General features: G+C 43.3%; 1 protein-coding gene across 16 annotated transcripts in view; it reads left to right on the forward strand.

Annotated features, from left to right (window-relative positions):
* Positions 1 to 16517, forward strand: part of JAKMIP3 (Janus kinase and microtubule interacting protein 3) — an 87218-nt gene that overhangs the window by 66599 nt on the left and 4102 nt on the right. For 10 of the 16 annotated variants that reach the window (XM_072039937.1, XM_072039938.1, XM_072039942.1 and 7 more), the window contains 3 exons: positions 2256 to 2459; positions 2823 to 2888; positions 4795 to 5998. In XM_072039937.1, coding sequence (XP_071896038.1) covers positions 2256 to 2459; positions 2823 to 2888; positions 4795 to 4998 — 474 coding nt within the window. In that variant the 3' untranslated portion in view covers positions 4999 to 5998. Of the gene's footprint in view, positions 1 to 2255; positions 2460 to 2822; positions 2889 to 4133; positions 4207 to 4794; positions 5999 to 16517 lie in introns of those variants that run through there. The other 6 variants (XM_072039943.1, XM_072039944.1, XM_072039945.1 and 3 more) reach the window with 1 other exon arrangement.

Below are 16517 nucleotides of genomic sequence, written 5' to 3' on the forward strand. Positions count from 1 at the left end.
TGAGCACATTAACTGATCCTAACCCATTTCAACCGTCTCTCCAGTCATCAGCTGTTTTATTTCCTTCAGTTAAAGTACAACATATACTCATGAAAGACATAGAAGCATACATTTTAAAATAGATTTAGCTTATTCTTTCAGTTTCCTTTAAATCTTTAAAAATGTGTCTATAATAATATGTCTTTAAATGAAAAACATAGAAGCAATGGGGTTTTATGCTTGTTTTTTGGAAAACTATTGCCAATTTGGATGTCAAACCATTTGGGAGGGCTTTTATTCAGTACGCTTTCTGGTCTTATACAGATGATTTTTAGACTGGCTTTGCCAAATGCTTAGCTTTACCTGGAGCCCATTCCTTGCAGAGTGGAAACCCTGGGAAATGTACGAGTCATCCACACCTGTAGGCTTAGTCCTACCGTGAGATTACCTCCTGCAGCCCTGAGTGCTTCTGAGAGTGCTTGATGCAGCCAAAGGCTGAAACTGTGGGATTTATCTTCAGAATTAAGCCCTGACAGTGGTTATCACCTGAGCCCATAAATCCGGATAGGGAAAAATCAAATGGCATTGCTTGAAGCTCCTGATAATGTAACAGGGCCAGCAGAGAAGCTCAGTCACAAAGCCATGGTTATGGACTGTGGCATTACACGACACCCCCGTGGCTTATGGCCTGTCACTCTTTCACTTTACACGTCCTGTCAGTTCTGGAATCCTGAATTTGCTGAAGGATCCAAGACAAATTGTTGCTCCTTAGCTCTGCCCCTCGTGGAGAAGGAACAAGCATAAAGAACTGTGTCTCGGTACAGGCAGAATTCGCTGAGGATGATTTGCATTTTCCTGTGTTCTTTAAATGCATCGTGTGGGCATCCTCGGGCAATGCAATGGGCTTTACTCACATGTACAAATGCAGCCTGAAAGCAGCCAGAAAGCTTTGTTCTTCCCTGAAATTCCAGTGGAAAAAGCCATTTTGATTTGTATAATTTGTTTCACTTCCATGTTCCCTTTGTGCTCCTCAAGATGAGAAGCTGCTAATCTTCCCCCCTAACTACAGCCAACAAGATTACCAGCTGTAACCGCTAAGCTTTTTGCACGGTTTTCACTCTGCTTGGCTGCTGGCTGGGGATTTTGCTACAAGAAACACTTCTCTACGTAAAGACTGCTGGAACAACTGCTTTGGAGGCAATGAATTAGCTGACCCTTTTTCTTTTCTTTACAACTCCATGTAATCAGAGGGGTATAATGGTGGGGTAATCAAGGTGCAGGGACCAACAGTAAAATGTGTTCCAAACCGAGGGGTTTTGTTACAACAGTTAACAAAAGCATATTAACAAATATGCTGCTGTTATTTTTAAAAGTGGAGCAGAACCTTCTTGTAATGTCCAACACAATCATCCCCGCAGAGACACTGCCATTACTTTCAGGCATTATCAGTCTCCACAGCTCCTGCTATACTGTGTAATTCTTAATTACTCTTGTAAATGGTATTCTTCTGTCCTGACTCTGATAAATCATAGTAAGAAAACACCAACAGCAACCCCAGATGGACAAAAGTGTTGATTTTGAATTCAGCTGAATTATCACAACAGCCATCTCTGGCAGCCTGCCTATGGTTCAGACCATGCTGTTGCTGTCATGTGCTCCTGAAGCCACAGAGGTGAAAGACATCACCGGCTTTGGAAAGGGTGTGCAAAGGTGCCATCATCTTCTGCTTTGCCTCTTGCTCTATGTCAAACTTTCAGAAAAAGATTTCAGCTTGGTTTTAGCTTGTGTGAAGGAAATAGCGTTTATCCTGGACTTTGAGGCAGAGGACATTACCTGGCAATGTCACCTGCCCTGGGAAGATGCTGGACTCTGTGGTTCTGGGGAAGTATTTTCAACCCATTTCCACACTCTTATATTTCTCACTAAATCTGGAAGGTACCTCCACCAGTGTGCATGAGAGACATCTTCTAACACAGTGCCATAAAATTAGGCGTGCGCTGGGGCTGCAGCCTCAGACTGCAGGAACAAAGCCCAGCTACTGGGTGTTTTGTGTTTTAAGTGCCAGATTTGACTGGGACCAGAGCCCTACAGCACAGAGGTAGCGTGAAATGTTTACCCTGTGGACTATTTTCTGTGCTGTCCTGTGGGGGAGACTCAGTGCACTACCCCTCTACCTCTCCTGTTGTCTTACTGCAATAGGATTTTCAGTTCCTCACAAAATCCTCAACCAACCAGAGATCAGGTTAAGCTGACAGCCTTATATTGTTTTTGATTAGCAAATTCTGGAATTAGAAGCCATGCTCTATGATGCCCTGCAGCAAGAAGCTGGAGCCAAAATTTCCGAACTTCTTTCAGAAGAGGAGAAAGAGAAACTGAAGAGCGCCGTAGAGCAGTGGAAGCGCCAGGTCATGAGCGAGCTCCGGGAGAGGGACGCCCAAATCCTGCGTGAAAGGATGGAGCTCATTCAGCACGCACAGCAGGTACAGGCCAACACGAGGGCAGGGTGACATTCAGGATGGGACTGTCCCCCAGGTGGAAACACAATGAGCTTGTGAGCTCCATCCCTTCCCTCACAGAGCTGTACCAGAAATATCTGGTGTTGGGGCCAGATTTTGATTTGCCTTAGAAAGTCCCTGAAGTCCCAGGGCATTTAATTTTCATGGATTTGTGACACATGGTGCATGACTGCTGCATTAATCGAGGACTCATCTACGATAAAACACAAATTCATTTTTTTGAAACAGTCAATACAAGTCATATCTCTGAAAATAGTAATGCATCTTCTGAGTACAACTGTATTTGGTTGGTTAATAAATATATATTTTTACTTTTAAATCTGACAGAGAATTAAAGAACTGGAAGAAAGAATTGAAGGCCAAAAGCGGCAAATAAAAGAGTTAGAGGAAAAGGTAAGGCAATTGAAAGGAAGCAGTTGTTACATGTGTATGTGTCCATATCTTCATTTCATCTTTGCTAAGAAAAATCTTATAAAAAGTGATGTTGTGATAACATTTCTTTTTATAATTTGTGTCCATCCTATTACTGTAATTCTTTCTAGTCCCACTGCTGTACATTCAGCCAGGCAGCTCTAATGTCCAGCGCTCTCATCCAAACCACACAGAGGTGCCTTTCCCATGTGTCCCTAAGCAGGACTGTTCCTTCCTCCCCTGGAGGCTTCAGTTCTACGTCCAGTCTCAAATGAAAACAGCTAACTCAGAGACAAGCCAAAACCAGTCACAAAATTAGTGGGCTTCTGCAGCTCTTTCATTCCCCACTTTATTAACACAACGTGCTATGTGGGAGTGCTCAAGGAGACATTTTGCATTTGAAGTAGTTCATCTGAGAAGGAAGGGTTAAAAGCCTAAAATCAGTCTTTTCTTCCACTGTCCTTCAGTAAAGTCTAAATAGAGGACTTTGTGCAGTTTGTGTCACTGGGCGAGGATTTGGGGGTCCATCTACGTGGGGAAGTGGAAGGACAGAGCTGCTGCAGTGGCAGGCTGAGGTGGTAGTGTGTATTTTGTGGAGGGATCACCATCGACCTTTTCTCTCTCCACCTTCAGCACATGCGGATGCAGTGGCCCACATCTCCGGGAAGGGAACAGGGGGGGTCCCTCTCCTCCGCTCACCTGCAGCCACTTTGGTCACTGCCCCTGGAGAGAGCCAGCTAGCTAACGCCATCAGGCTTTGCTCTGGTCAAGCTGTAACTGCTGAATTCTACCCTAAAATCACCCTAGTGTGAAATCGTCTATTTCTAGAGAAATTGCAAAGGAGCAACCTGTTCAGGTGCAATAGGTGTTGAGATGAACTTTCGCCCAAAACTAAGCTCAAACCTTAGCAGTGCCTCTTTTTTGAAGTATCAGAATATTTCAGCTAATGTTTTTCCTCCCCATTTTCATGCCTGGCTGCATTTGGGTTGGGCTTCGCTGGGGCAGGGGACGTGATTCTCACCACTCTGCCAGACATGGGCTGTCTGCTTGACTGATGGAGCAGAGCCCCTCGTCTCTCAGAACTCACCTAACAATTTGCATTTCTTCTCAGCAGAATGATTTGTTGCACTCTGCCTGTAACCATCGCTTATTCTCAGCCAAACAAACTGTAAAATCTTATTCTCTTTCTTCTCTTCCATTTTTTCCTTTCTTCCCTCCCCTTTTCAGTTTTTGTTTTTGTTTTTATTTTTCTCTTTAGCTTTCATTCTTTGGTCATAGTCCTTCAGGCCAAATGCAGAAGGTAAGCCCTTGGATTACGCATGGTGCCCCCTCCTCTTCCCAGTGCTGCTCAGGCTGCTTCAGCACTGCCTGTGGGGTCTTCTGGGCTCACCAGGTCACCTGAAAATGGAAATCTCTGAAGCCTTTGAAACAATGTGATGCTTGGGTGCTAGCAGGCTAAGAATTTGTCAAACAGAATTTCCTTCCTCTGAGGGAAAGGACAAGGAGAGAGCAAAACACAGCAGGCTTCAAAGCAAGGAGGCTTCTAGGAAACCAGGGTGAAGGCTCAGCCTGTTTGCTCCCCTACTTGCTGCTGGGGTTTCTTTTTTTAGCTCCTAAATGATTACTCTTTCTCTAATGTAAGCAGGAGCAAAAGTGCCCATACATTTCTGCTTGGAGCGGTGGCAGAAATTGCCATGTCATGGATGGCACTGTAAGGGTCCCTGTAACTCATGCAAGTCAACAGAGTACAACACAAATCCTTTTTTATTAGTTGTATAATTCAAACAGATATTTACAAATACAGCCCTTACAGATTTTTGTGCATGTGATTTTTGACTGGATGTACTTTCCTTTGATCCATGCTTTAATATATTTTTTCTTGTTTCAGCCTACTGAGGAAGCTGGAATTGGTTCTACGGTTGCTAACAGGAAGACAGCATGGATTACCAAGATAGAAAAAGAGACATTGCGATTTCAGAAAAAAAACACTCAATGTATCTCATATTTTGCTACTGGAGATGGCAGAACTAATCTTTATGACCCTTTCAGAGTAAAGATGAACTATCTTGGCTGTGTGGAAATGTCTGCATAGGTGGAGTCTGCACCACTGAAATCTCTGACTGCATTTTCAAGAGCTGGAACTGAGCTGTCAAAGAAGAAAGCCAAAAAAACCCTCCCTCTATTAACAGTTACAGGCTTCTTGTACGGAGTCCTGTCCCTGCTGCTTGAAATAACTCTCAGCTTTATGTAAGGAGCAGTATACTAATTCAGATAAACTGAATATAATTTGGTTCCCTGCTGAGCAGGTAGTAAATTGCTTCTCTGTAGAAGTGACCGTGTCCTGTTTTATATGTCAGTCATTTATATTTGTGGTTCATGGTTATTTAAAAATCTGTATTAAAAGAAGATTTTAGAAGGAGATCCAGAGGAATAACTCACCAAAAGATAAACGTGAATGAAAACAGCGTGTTTTGTTCCAAGTTATTTTGTCATAACACAGGGTCTGTCCAATGGTTTGTTGATTATCCCACAAGCCCAGTATTAGGGGAAAAACACGAAGCTCCATTTGAACCCTTAGGAGCTAAAGTTGTAATTGTTTTAGAGTTTTCAGTAGGCCACATCCCACAGCACAATGAGAAATCTGGCACAATAATTTATAGTTTGCTGTTCCTCAATGATGCCAAAAGGCTTAATGTTGTCCCAGCAAAAAGCTCAACTTGAAAAAGAGTGAACCTGGAAACACATCATCCCTGGTGCCAGCAGTCTGAGCTGCGGAAGGTGACAAAAGGCAAAAGGAAGCACAAGTGCTGCAGAGCAGGAATACCAGAAGGAGGGGCTCAGGAGCCAGGAAAAGAAAAGTGGATCTTCTACAAAAACAAGTGAAGGAGGAAAAATCCAAAAGAAATCCAACCAGTATACTTTGCTAAATTGGAACTGAACCCGAGTGCACAGATCTGGATTTGGTGGTGAATGCTAAAACTTCCCTGATTACGTTGTTCCTACAATCCGCAGCAGCACAGGATGCTGGTGGAGAATGCTGCCCGTCCCTTGGAAGCATAAAACAGACAGTGAAACAAAAGAGCTCCTGACAGGTAAGATGGATTGATTAATAAAAATTGATTTATTATGTAATTCTATAAGCTATATAACTTTCTTCATAACTGCATGCTATTAATCTGTCTCACTCTAATGAAAATATTTATGATGATAACACCGAGAAAATTTTGAGTTGACCAAGATCTTTATGTAAATATTATTTATTTGGTTTACTTTAGTCTGTAAATTGAGTATTGAATGTATGCTAACTTTATTTTTTTCAAATCAGTGATCACTCAACAAAAAGTTGCTATTTAGGTAATGAAATGTGCTGTCAAATTTGTATGAGCATCAAGCAATCATACTATATTATAAAAATATATATTTTAAATGAAATAGATAAAAATGTTCATTTTGGATTGAAGAGACAAATATTCAGAAAAGCTGTCTAGTTCACCATTTCGCTTACTTTTATCTAACTTACGCTGGTAACGAGTTACTTGCCTGGTAAACATGATGGGAACAGTAGTGGGCTCACCCTGGGACTGCTGAAGCTGTCTTTTTTGGCATCTCAGCTGGAAGTTGCTCAGCTCAATAGAAGCTACTTCAGTACATTTTCCAGAGAGCGACATTGCCTCTTATTGAGTGCCATAAGGCTACTTGAGAACCGTAAAGTATGTATACGTCTATATACTGCTCTTAGGACTTGCTTCTGCTTCAAAGGAAGAATTGTCTCTTTGTGCTTTAGCCTATCAGGTTTTTGTTTTAGTTTGGTTTGGTTTGGTGTTGGTGTGTTTTTTTTTGTGTTTTTTTTTTTTTTTTTCCAAATACTTTTTCTAAGCAGAATGTCTATCAAGTCTTAGTTTGAACATCTCTCCAACTTTACCCTGTTTGATTGCGTATTACTGCCATGCTGCTCGGGAGAGGAATGCTGCCTTTAAAATCAGTCAGATGCAGAATGTCTGTGTATGGAGGGATGCACACAGGACCTATAATAAACTATTTGTCTTTAGTGGTGCTTGCTGGAAATAATCTGTGCTCAATGTTAGATTTGATGATGCACACTCTTCTTAAAAAGCTGCACGTGTACATCTCGGTCCTGTGGTTCTTTCAGGAGGGGTCCAAATCCTTCGTGTCTGTCAGTGTCACACTGGTCTCCACAGGGCTGGCATTTCCTAGTTAGTAAGATCAAGGAGTTCCATGCATTGAGTAACCTAAAGGAGAAACTCAAAGAACTCAAAGAACTAAAATAATAAAAATCAGGAAATAATTGAGATGAATGTAGGACAAGGGAGGGCTTTTTAGAAACAAGAACAGTTTAACAAAGATGACAAGCAAAAATCAGTAAGGAAGGCTTACCTGATGGAAACCAACAGAAAGCATACAACACAAAACATAACTGTATCAATCTTTTTCACTATCTTGTTAGATTTGCAATAGTTACAAATAAAAGTGGTTTGGATTGTCATTAGTGCCTCCTGAAAATGTCTGCTGAAACAGCTTTCCAGCAGGAAGTCAGATTTCAAGTAAATGCTTTTTTCTTTAGGAATGTGTGCTTTGACAAGAAGCACGTCACCTGGCATCCTGGGCCTCAGTGCCATTGCCAATGCCAGTGGGACCGAGCCCCTCCATCCCCTTGCCAAGAGCTCTGCCTTCCTCTGAAGCCCCTTTGTGGGAACACTGAGATGTTTTATAAAAGCACGACTCATGCAGCAGGCTGCTGCCCTGGCTGTTTGCTGGCTCAGACCGCGGTGAGGCTGGGCACTGCTGCAGGGCTGTGGGACAGCAACCGGGGGCTGGGCCTGGGACTGCAGCCCCCAACAGCCCTGTGCTCGGGGCAGCTCCAGGAAGTTCTTCCAGGCACAGTTAGCTGAGTTAGATTTTAATGGACATTTCAGTTGTTTCAGAGATTGTGGACTTCCGGAGGTAGGTGGCACTAGCATATTTCTAAAAACATGAGTTGTCGGTTAAGCTAAGAGAATTTTTTTCTTGGCATTAACTTCATATTTCTAGAAGGGTTTGAGTAACCAAAAATGTATACTTTTTTCCTGTGATCTTGTTTTTGTTTGTTTGTTTGTTTGTTTGTTTAATAATAACAGTTTTTAAAACTCTATTTGATATTTATTTAAAATAAGTAACATCTGATAAATAGAATTCAAAGATAATCAGATATCATCTGATATCAGATATCATCTGATAAATAGAATTCAAAGAATTCTACTTGGAAATTGTACATTACTGTTCTGTCATAAAAACGTGATATTTTGTCTATTTGAGGCATAGAAATAAGATCTGCTGCAGTGGTTGTTTGCTGACAAATGCAGTAATTAGCATCTCCTTCTTTCTGAAATATGCAAATGACTGAGGATTAGGCTGTAAGCTGAGCAGAATGCCTGTCTTCCTGGAAACTTGGCCCAGAATGCACCTAGCCTTCTGCTTCTGCATATTATGTATAGAAGGACACGTTTGTGCTTTTTTTTTTGTATGAAGTAGAAACACAACACATGCAGACATCTTAGGAGTCCCCCCATCTCCCCACTCCACCAAAAAACCCAAACCACCCGCCTGAGATGTGACTTGCTGAAGCCCAGGTTTGCAAAAAGATTTGGGCTTGCACACACAAGCTTGTATTCAAATGCATGGGCTCAGGAATTCAGCAGTATGTGTCTAAGCATATATTTGGTCAAATCCTAAATGAATATTGAGAATTACGCTCATTTTTTGTGTATTTGTCCAAAAGGCGTAGTGGTTTCAAGTGAAAACCCATAAGATGCTGCCCAGCAGAAGGAAACCTGTCCCTCAGGTTGCAGCAGCCCAGGAGATGATGCTGTTGGGCTTCACAAGACAATTTTCCATGTTCCCTGTTTGCTGCCTACAAGCTTCCTGCCCAGCTCTCCCTCTGAGGCATTACCTGGTGGTAAACTGTACTGAAGGTCGGCACAGATAAAAATGAGAAGGATAGGACCTGTGTCAGCCCCTGTAAGGAGACATTCCCTCCATGAGGAAGGATCACAGCTACCCAAAAGGAAGCTGTGGGGAGCTGGGGTTGGCCTCTGCTCACAGGTAACCAGTGACAGGACCAGAGGGAATGGCCTCAAGTTGCACCAGGGGAGGTTCAGGTTGGAAATGAGGAGCCATTTCTGCTCAGAAGGAGCAGTCAGGCGTTGGGACGGGTTGCCCAGGGAGGTGGTGGCGGCACTGTCCCTGGGGGTGTTCAAGGAGAGGTTGGACGTGGTGTTTGGGGACATGGCTCAGTGGTGACACTGGTGGTAGGGGGTGGTTGGACCAGATGATCTTAGAGGGCTTTTCCAGCCTTAATTGATCTATGATTCTGTGATCTGGGGGATGATCCAGTTTGATTCATGACTGCAAAGGTTTCCTGTTGGTAATTGAAGAAAGTTATTTAATTACCTTTTTAATTATTTTAAACATAAGTAAAATATTGAAAAAAAAATATTAGAAGCTTATATATATTTTTTCAGTGACAGAAGGTGGGAGAGCAGACCTCAGTATAAAAGATGGGTGCAGTTTTCAATTTGCACACGTGGCATTTGTGAACATGGGGAGATCAATCTCCTCCCAAATCCCCCATGGCTGTGACCAGTAAAGGAACAGCTTTAGGTTCACAAAGAAGAACAGTCCCAGAGAGCAGCCCATACACTTTCCAGATCCTCTAACCCTTGTGTTTTCTTACATCAGTATGCTTTCATTTTAGGGGTGGTTTTAACGTTTTTAAGACAACATGGTATTTCCACTGTAGGTGCCACAGATCACTTAGAAATGCCAATTTCACGTCTTCAGCATCTGACCTCTTTATTCAGTGTGGGTAGTACCTACGAGTGTCTTCACACCAGCTGCACTGCAGTGGGGCTGACCTGAGGCTGGCGGGGGCATTTCACCCCAGTGAACGCCGAGGGTTTTCCCAGTGGGGTCGCCTTCTTCTACACAGGTGCTGGATCTGTCTGTGTGATCCAGTTCCTTTGGTAGATAATTGCTTTTCTTTAACTCACCCTATTGGCTGCATAATCATATTTCTCTTTTTTTATTGATGTGCTTGAGTTGTCAGAAGAGATTTTTTTTTAAGGTCAGCAGCACATTTTTCCAGAAATGATCCACAGGGGAGATGATGAGCTACTAGAGCTTAAATTTTGCTTTATTGTTCCATCAACCACATCCTGTATATTTCCAGGCGCTTTGAAAGGGGTCGTAAAAGGCTTACTTCATCGGGGTACAGAGATAAGGGTAATGAGTTACATTATTAGAATACTAATTGGGAAGTCATTGCTGTGCAGAATGACCCAAAACATCTTTGTTTAGCATAAGCCTGTAAAGAAAATTCAAGTCTTTAGGAAGCCCCTGTGGGATGAACAGGAAATAATAAAGCAAAAGATTCAAAGTCTGGTTGTGTTTGCTGTGTTGTACAGCTCGTGTAACTTGATCCCAGCAAAGAGCAGAATGTGGTTCAGTAATAGCAAAGTGATTTCCTGCAGACTGATAATAACCAGCGTATATAAAATGTGGGATGCCTCGTTGCACAGTATTTCTGCTTTAATATTTCAGGAGTTGATATAGGCTGCAATACATAGAAATGACAATGTCAGTCTGAATTTGCAGTGTCTGGAGATGAGATTAGGTAGAGGTCCCCAGGCAGGAATAACGCCATTGATGGTGCTTAAGGACAGTTTAAGCACAGAGCGGATTTGAGACACGTCTGGAAAGCTATTTGATCATGGAGAGGTTTCAGTTCATAAAGCAAAAGGCTGCAATTTACTGTTTTCCTAATTCCCACTGGAAAACAATTTGAAACAGACCTGCTGAGATTTTCCATGTAAGTAGAACATCTGCTTTATGGTAGTAATCTGAGATGCTATTTCACAGCAACAGACCCTCACACTGGACAGATTTGTTGCACTAACCTGGACACAAATAAACCCAGAAAATTCAATAGCATTATGTAATTTTCAATGAAACGCTCTTGGTTACAAAATACAGCCACTTAAAATGCTAAGCAGACAACGGTAAATTTCTGTAATGAAGCACAACCCCCAAATAATAACATACTTAGAATTAACATTGCTGAAAAATATTTTCTACTGACACATCTATTGCTTTTAAGATCAGCTTGCAGTCAGACATTTCAGTAAGATGGGCAGATATAGTTTCAATACTCTTTCAGGGAGCTCTGTTTGAAAAGATGTTCACATCTGATTGAGACACAGGCAAATAGTCCCAAGCACAGGGGTGGGACAGGGGACTTTACTGGTGCAGACTGAGGTGTATGGGAAGCCTGACCGCAGAGCGGCCAGGCTGGGCTGCAGCCAAGCTGCTCGAGTACTTCCATTACGTTTAAATAGTGCAAGGTTTGTTTGACCCAGTTTTTCTTTAATATTCAAGAGTAAAATTAATTCCAAACCCAAAAATAAATGCAGCCTAAACTGCATGTTTTTTATGTATTTTTCTTGGAAAGCTCAGTGAAAACATGGAAGTCATCAAAATGGTCAAAGCATGTGAGTCTCATATGCAGCGACCTGTTTTGTGGTGTGGCAGTCGATATACAGCACATAATCCAGATGAGTTTCCTTATGTTTGTGATAACTAGCAGAGAGCTTTCTCTGAATGTAAACACTTGGTAAATCTGTGTACTGTAGTGCTAATTCCTTGCAGCATCTGCTTGCCCTTCAAAGCCTCCTGAACTTGGAGCCCATATTTTTTGGGGAAAACTCAATTTCTGCTCTGTTGAGCTTTCATAAAATATGGGGTTAAACACCTTAGTTAACATTTAAAAGAGCCCTTAGATCTGTTGAGAATTTCGACAGCTGTTGCATTTGAGGTGGTGACAGCGTTTGTTGGTGAAGCAGTGATGGTTTCCGTCCGCAGTGCGTGGTAGGATGTCCTCTGCTCACAGCTGTGCTCCGCGCTACAAAACTTCCCAGGGTTGGAGAACAGAGACTGGAAGTTGGAATAAAATGTCCGCAGAGACCTTTCTGCTTGAGCCAACCACTTCTTGGCACGCTTCACAGATTAGACACACTCTGCAGTGACAATTTTTTTCATGTGTATATCATATTAGTGATTTAATTTATTATTAACCAAAAACAAGCTGGCAACTGTAATTGAGGTACCCATTCAGTCTGAGCCCCATTTCATGCTGGTAGGAAGAAAACAACAGAATTTGATCAGCTGCAATAAAATTATCTTGACCAGTCTTCTGTGTTTCATTCCCATCTTGAATAATCCCCTCTTCAGGGAAATCACCATGCTATATTAGCACTACAGACAGGCTGTGCAAAGAGGCAGAGCCCAGGCTAGTTTTGCAAGGCAGTATTTTCTGTAATCCTTAGCCTCCAGCTTTCCTGGTGGCATTAAAGTGCAGAAAACAGTCCCCACAAAAACAACAGCAAAACTTTTAACGCCTTTAAAAACTTCTTAAAATATAAATCACGCCTGGTGACACATTATGACCTTTCCAGGGCTGATGCTGGCTCTGGTGGCAGTCTGGGAGGAGATCCTCAAAAAGGCCTCAGCATCAGTCTGTCGGTACGGATCAGAAAAGCAATTATTTAAATCAAAGGTTTATGCCAGTAAAAAATTAAAAGTGAAATGTTCGTTTCCTCAGAATGATCTGAAGGGACAATGGGGAGAGAAACAAAAACCATCGCTTGGTACCGTTCAAGAAACCAGACGAAATCTGAGGTCAGTCAGGGGATGGAGGCGGGGATGTCTGAGCAATTCCCTTTCCCTCTGGTGGGGAACCGAGATGCTCAGCAAAACCCTCAGCTGTTATCTGGAGAACTGGATTTTGAGTGTAAATGCAAATTAGCTAGATTAAACTTAGTTTTTATGACAAGTTCACAGTGCTGTTGGCCACAACTTTTTGTGAATTCTTGCTCTTTACTTGTAAAGGTTTCAATCAGTACAGCTGTGTGACGGTGTCATGTGGGAGGAAGGCTTGATGTTACGTGTCCCTTCTAGCACTTGTATGCGTGTAAGGAAATACAGAGAGGCATTGCGAAGGGTTTCTCTTGAGATGTATCGTAGAGAATCACGATTCTGTTGGTTTGTTGGATACCTGGGTGAGAATAATGAATATTATGCTGTGTGCTCATGTCGGGGCGCTCGTGTGCAGGGGATGCTGCTCTGTGACCGCCACACGCCTGTGCTGTGCTGGGTGGTACCCAGCACCCAGCTTTTCTGGACCACAGGGTCTCCTTGTAACTCTCATCTGCTCCGGGGTGGCACACACGTAAGGGCTTCCTCCATACGTGTGCTGTGGCCAGCGTGCCAGATCGACCCTAACCCCTGTGTGTGCACCTAGGTGTGAGCACTGAGCCCTGCGCCCCCCAAACCCACTGCCCCTGCTGCATACACGCTGACAGTGCTCAAGGCATTTATGCAGTGGGGCTGATAGGCGCAGAGATTGTGTCCGCACTAATGGTCAATTAGAAATCCCAGGCAAGCCTCCTCCAGGAAAAGGGAACCTGTCTAAGAAAGTAAGACCTGTGATGGCCTTATTACAAAGATCTGTAGAGGCAGATGTAGGAAAATTTGTTGTGTCAATGGCTTTTTCTAGAGAAAGAGACTGTCCCAGTGGCCTGCTTCACTCCTGTTACAAGCAAGAAAACACCCTAGGGGCATAACAAATTGATAAAATGAGAGTTACAATGACCGTCAAGGAGATAGCATCACGCATTAGCAATGCTGTGACAGTCACTAAGGGAAGAGGACTGTAAAATCCTCACACGTTGTCAGGTCAGAGCAACCCAGTCAGCCTGCGCTAACCGTACCCATAGAGCGACTGCAGGGCCCTAACGGCTGGACGTGTACAATCCAACAGATTTGTGAGAGTGTTAATTGCAGCTGTGTTCCCTAAAAACTGCCCTGAAAAGGTCATCTAGAGAGGAGAACTGCACTGCTGCAGTTTGGTGAGATGAGGCAGCTGTCTTCATGCAGGACCCAGGGCATCCCTCACCAGGGCTGATAACCAAGCTGGCGTTTTGCCCTGATTTGCTTTGGCCATGAATTTTGGGGGGGAGCACATGATATCCTAGGGCAGCGAAGGGACTCGGTCCCCTTGTGGCAATAGCTGGGTACCCATCGATGTACGTGCTCCGTCCCCAGGCCCAAGCAGCGGGTGTTCACCGCTGCCCCTCTCCACCTGCCAAGGCAGACACAAGGAGTGACGTTACGTCCTGCTGCCATCCGAAGGCTCCTTTTCCTGCAGGTTCATTCTGGAAGTTCAAAATCTCAGTTACCAGACCTTTGAGCAGGCTGTGTGGGACTGAGTGGCTTCCAGCAGTTGTCACAGGAGTGCCCCAGACACAAAATTCCCAGTCCTTGTGCGGTGCCTGGCTGCCCGGGGAGGCATTCCTCTTAGAGGCTTGATTTCCTTTTATTTCTTTATTTCCTCCAGGGATTCTTGAGCCCCCTGGCCAAGGCAGCAGATGGATGCATGCGCTGAATCAAGGATTCTAGCCATAAACTTATCTCTTGCGCCTAAAATAGAGATTTCTGTAAGGGCCAGGTGTTTTGAAAATCCGCATTATTTTAAGTATCAGAAGATTTTTTTTTTCTTACTTGGAAACAAATCCATGCTATTTATGTACAATGATGTACATATATATTATGTACAAACAGTTGTATTATGGAATGTTTTATATATAACAAATTAAATTTTATAGCTCTTGTAACATATTTTCCTGTGCCATAATGACAATTATCTAATAGATTTGTCTTCTAAAAAAGCATTCAAACGTCACTTACCAAATGCATGAAAATTACATGCAAATATTTTTTATGTGAACAATAATTACAAATTCACTCATAAGCACCATATGATTAAAAAAATAATAATAATAACTTTATTAATTATGAATTTTGCTGTTCAAGAACCACCCTGCCATCAGCCCTGTAGTCTCAAAGTAGTTTATTTCAGTCTGACTTTGAGCTTTTGGGTAACCAGTCTGTGTAACTGCCTTGTCTGCCCGCTCTAAAGCCATTTCCTTAACCCCATACATTCGGACTCAGGTGCCATCAGACCAGACACACCGCCAGGTTTACCCTTGGATTGAGACGTTGGATGTGCGCAGAGTAACGTGGGCTGGCAGCTGCCTCCCGAGCTGCAGACAGATCCGAGGCAGCACGTCCGTAGTAATTCACTTGCACCTGGAAAAGAAAAGGTTGTAAGACAGCTTCCAATTACCAATGATTTTACAGTGATCGGGGTTTTGCTGTGCGTTAGATGCCTAAAGGAGGAATTAATGGCAGCCATGAGCCAGTATTTTGGAGAAGCAATTAATGAAGGACTGCGGAGATGCCAGGCACCCGAGGGCAGCACCGGGCGAGTCCTGGGCTGAGGGCTGAGGGCTGCAGGTACCCCATGGAGGGCAGCGGCAGCAGGGGTGGCACCAGCAATGAGCAGGGGCTGGGGCTCTGAGGGGCAAAACAAACAGCTTTCAGTGCAAAGCCTGATGAAAACAGATAAATTCAGTGTAACCTGTTCTGGTGTGGGTACGGGATTCAAGCCAAGGTTTCATATGCTGCTTTTTGGGTGATACAGAGATTTAGGTATAGATAATTATAAATCCTATTTTCATTCTCTATCACGCTCTGCTTCAAAATCTAACCTGAAATAAAAATGCTACAGAATTCTCCCTATATAGATATATCTATATACATATATACATAAAATGAAGAGTATCCAGTTTGCTGCCAAAAAAAATGTATCACTTAGATATATCAAATAAATCATTCATAAAGGGAGGAAACAGCTTTGAAAAACCCTGTTATTAAGCATGAAAAGGCCAGCGCTGTTTTGGCCTCTAGCAGAAGTAATTTGCAGTGTATCCGATTTCCTCACCAACAAAAATGGGTGAGTGTAACTGTGCTGCAGGGCCGCGTGGCTTTCTGCACCTACACATCAGAGGGATGCTGGTGCCAGAAGCCCCTCTGTGCCTTACACGTGGGTCTGTTTATGGTGAAAAAAGAGTGAGCAGGAGCAGCAAAAAGCTGGACGTGCTGGCTGTTACCCTCCTCGGTGAGAGTCTCAGCAGAGCGTGCAGTGATGGGAGGGGAAGGAAGGATGGCAGCTCCTATCTAGGTCAGGTCCTGCCACCACTGCTCGTGTTCGAACATCTTTGCTGAGCCCCAAGCCCCAAGATCCAGCCCTGGGGGCAGCCAGGTGGGCTGAGGGCACTGCCCAGCCCAGCCCCATGTAGAGCCCCGAGCCCGGGTGCAGCCCCTCGGGTCCCAGCCCTGCAGAGATTTCTGAATGGAAGAGCTTTTCTGCTTATGAATAGTTATTTTGCCTTGCATATGTTCACAAGATTTATCAACATAAGCTGATATGTTGGGTGATTTTTATGCATACAAATATCCAGTTGGTATAGGAGACTATTCTAGCAGGGGAAAAAAGCCAGAATTTGCAAACTGGTATGCTCGGGAACAGAATACCTGATGAACATTCACTGGGTTTCTTGCAGAGTACTCTTAAATGCCAAAATCAAAATGAGAATTAAGAATTTAGTAATGAATTAAAGACAGTGACAGGCTGCTAGGTGCTGATTGCTGGCAGCTGAT

The sequence above is a fragment of the Anas platyrhynchos genome, chromosome 6, assembly GCF_047663525.1.
Source record: "Anas platyrhynchos isolate ZD024472 breed Pekin duck chromosome 6, IASCAAS_PekinDuck_T2T, whole genome shotgun sequence".
In the NCBI taxonomy this organism is placed as follows: domain Eukaryota; kingdom Metazoa; phylum Chordata; class Aves; order Anseriformes; family Anatidae; genus Anas; species Anas platyrhynchos.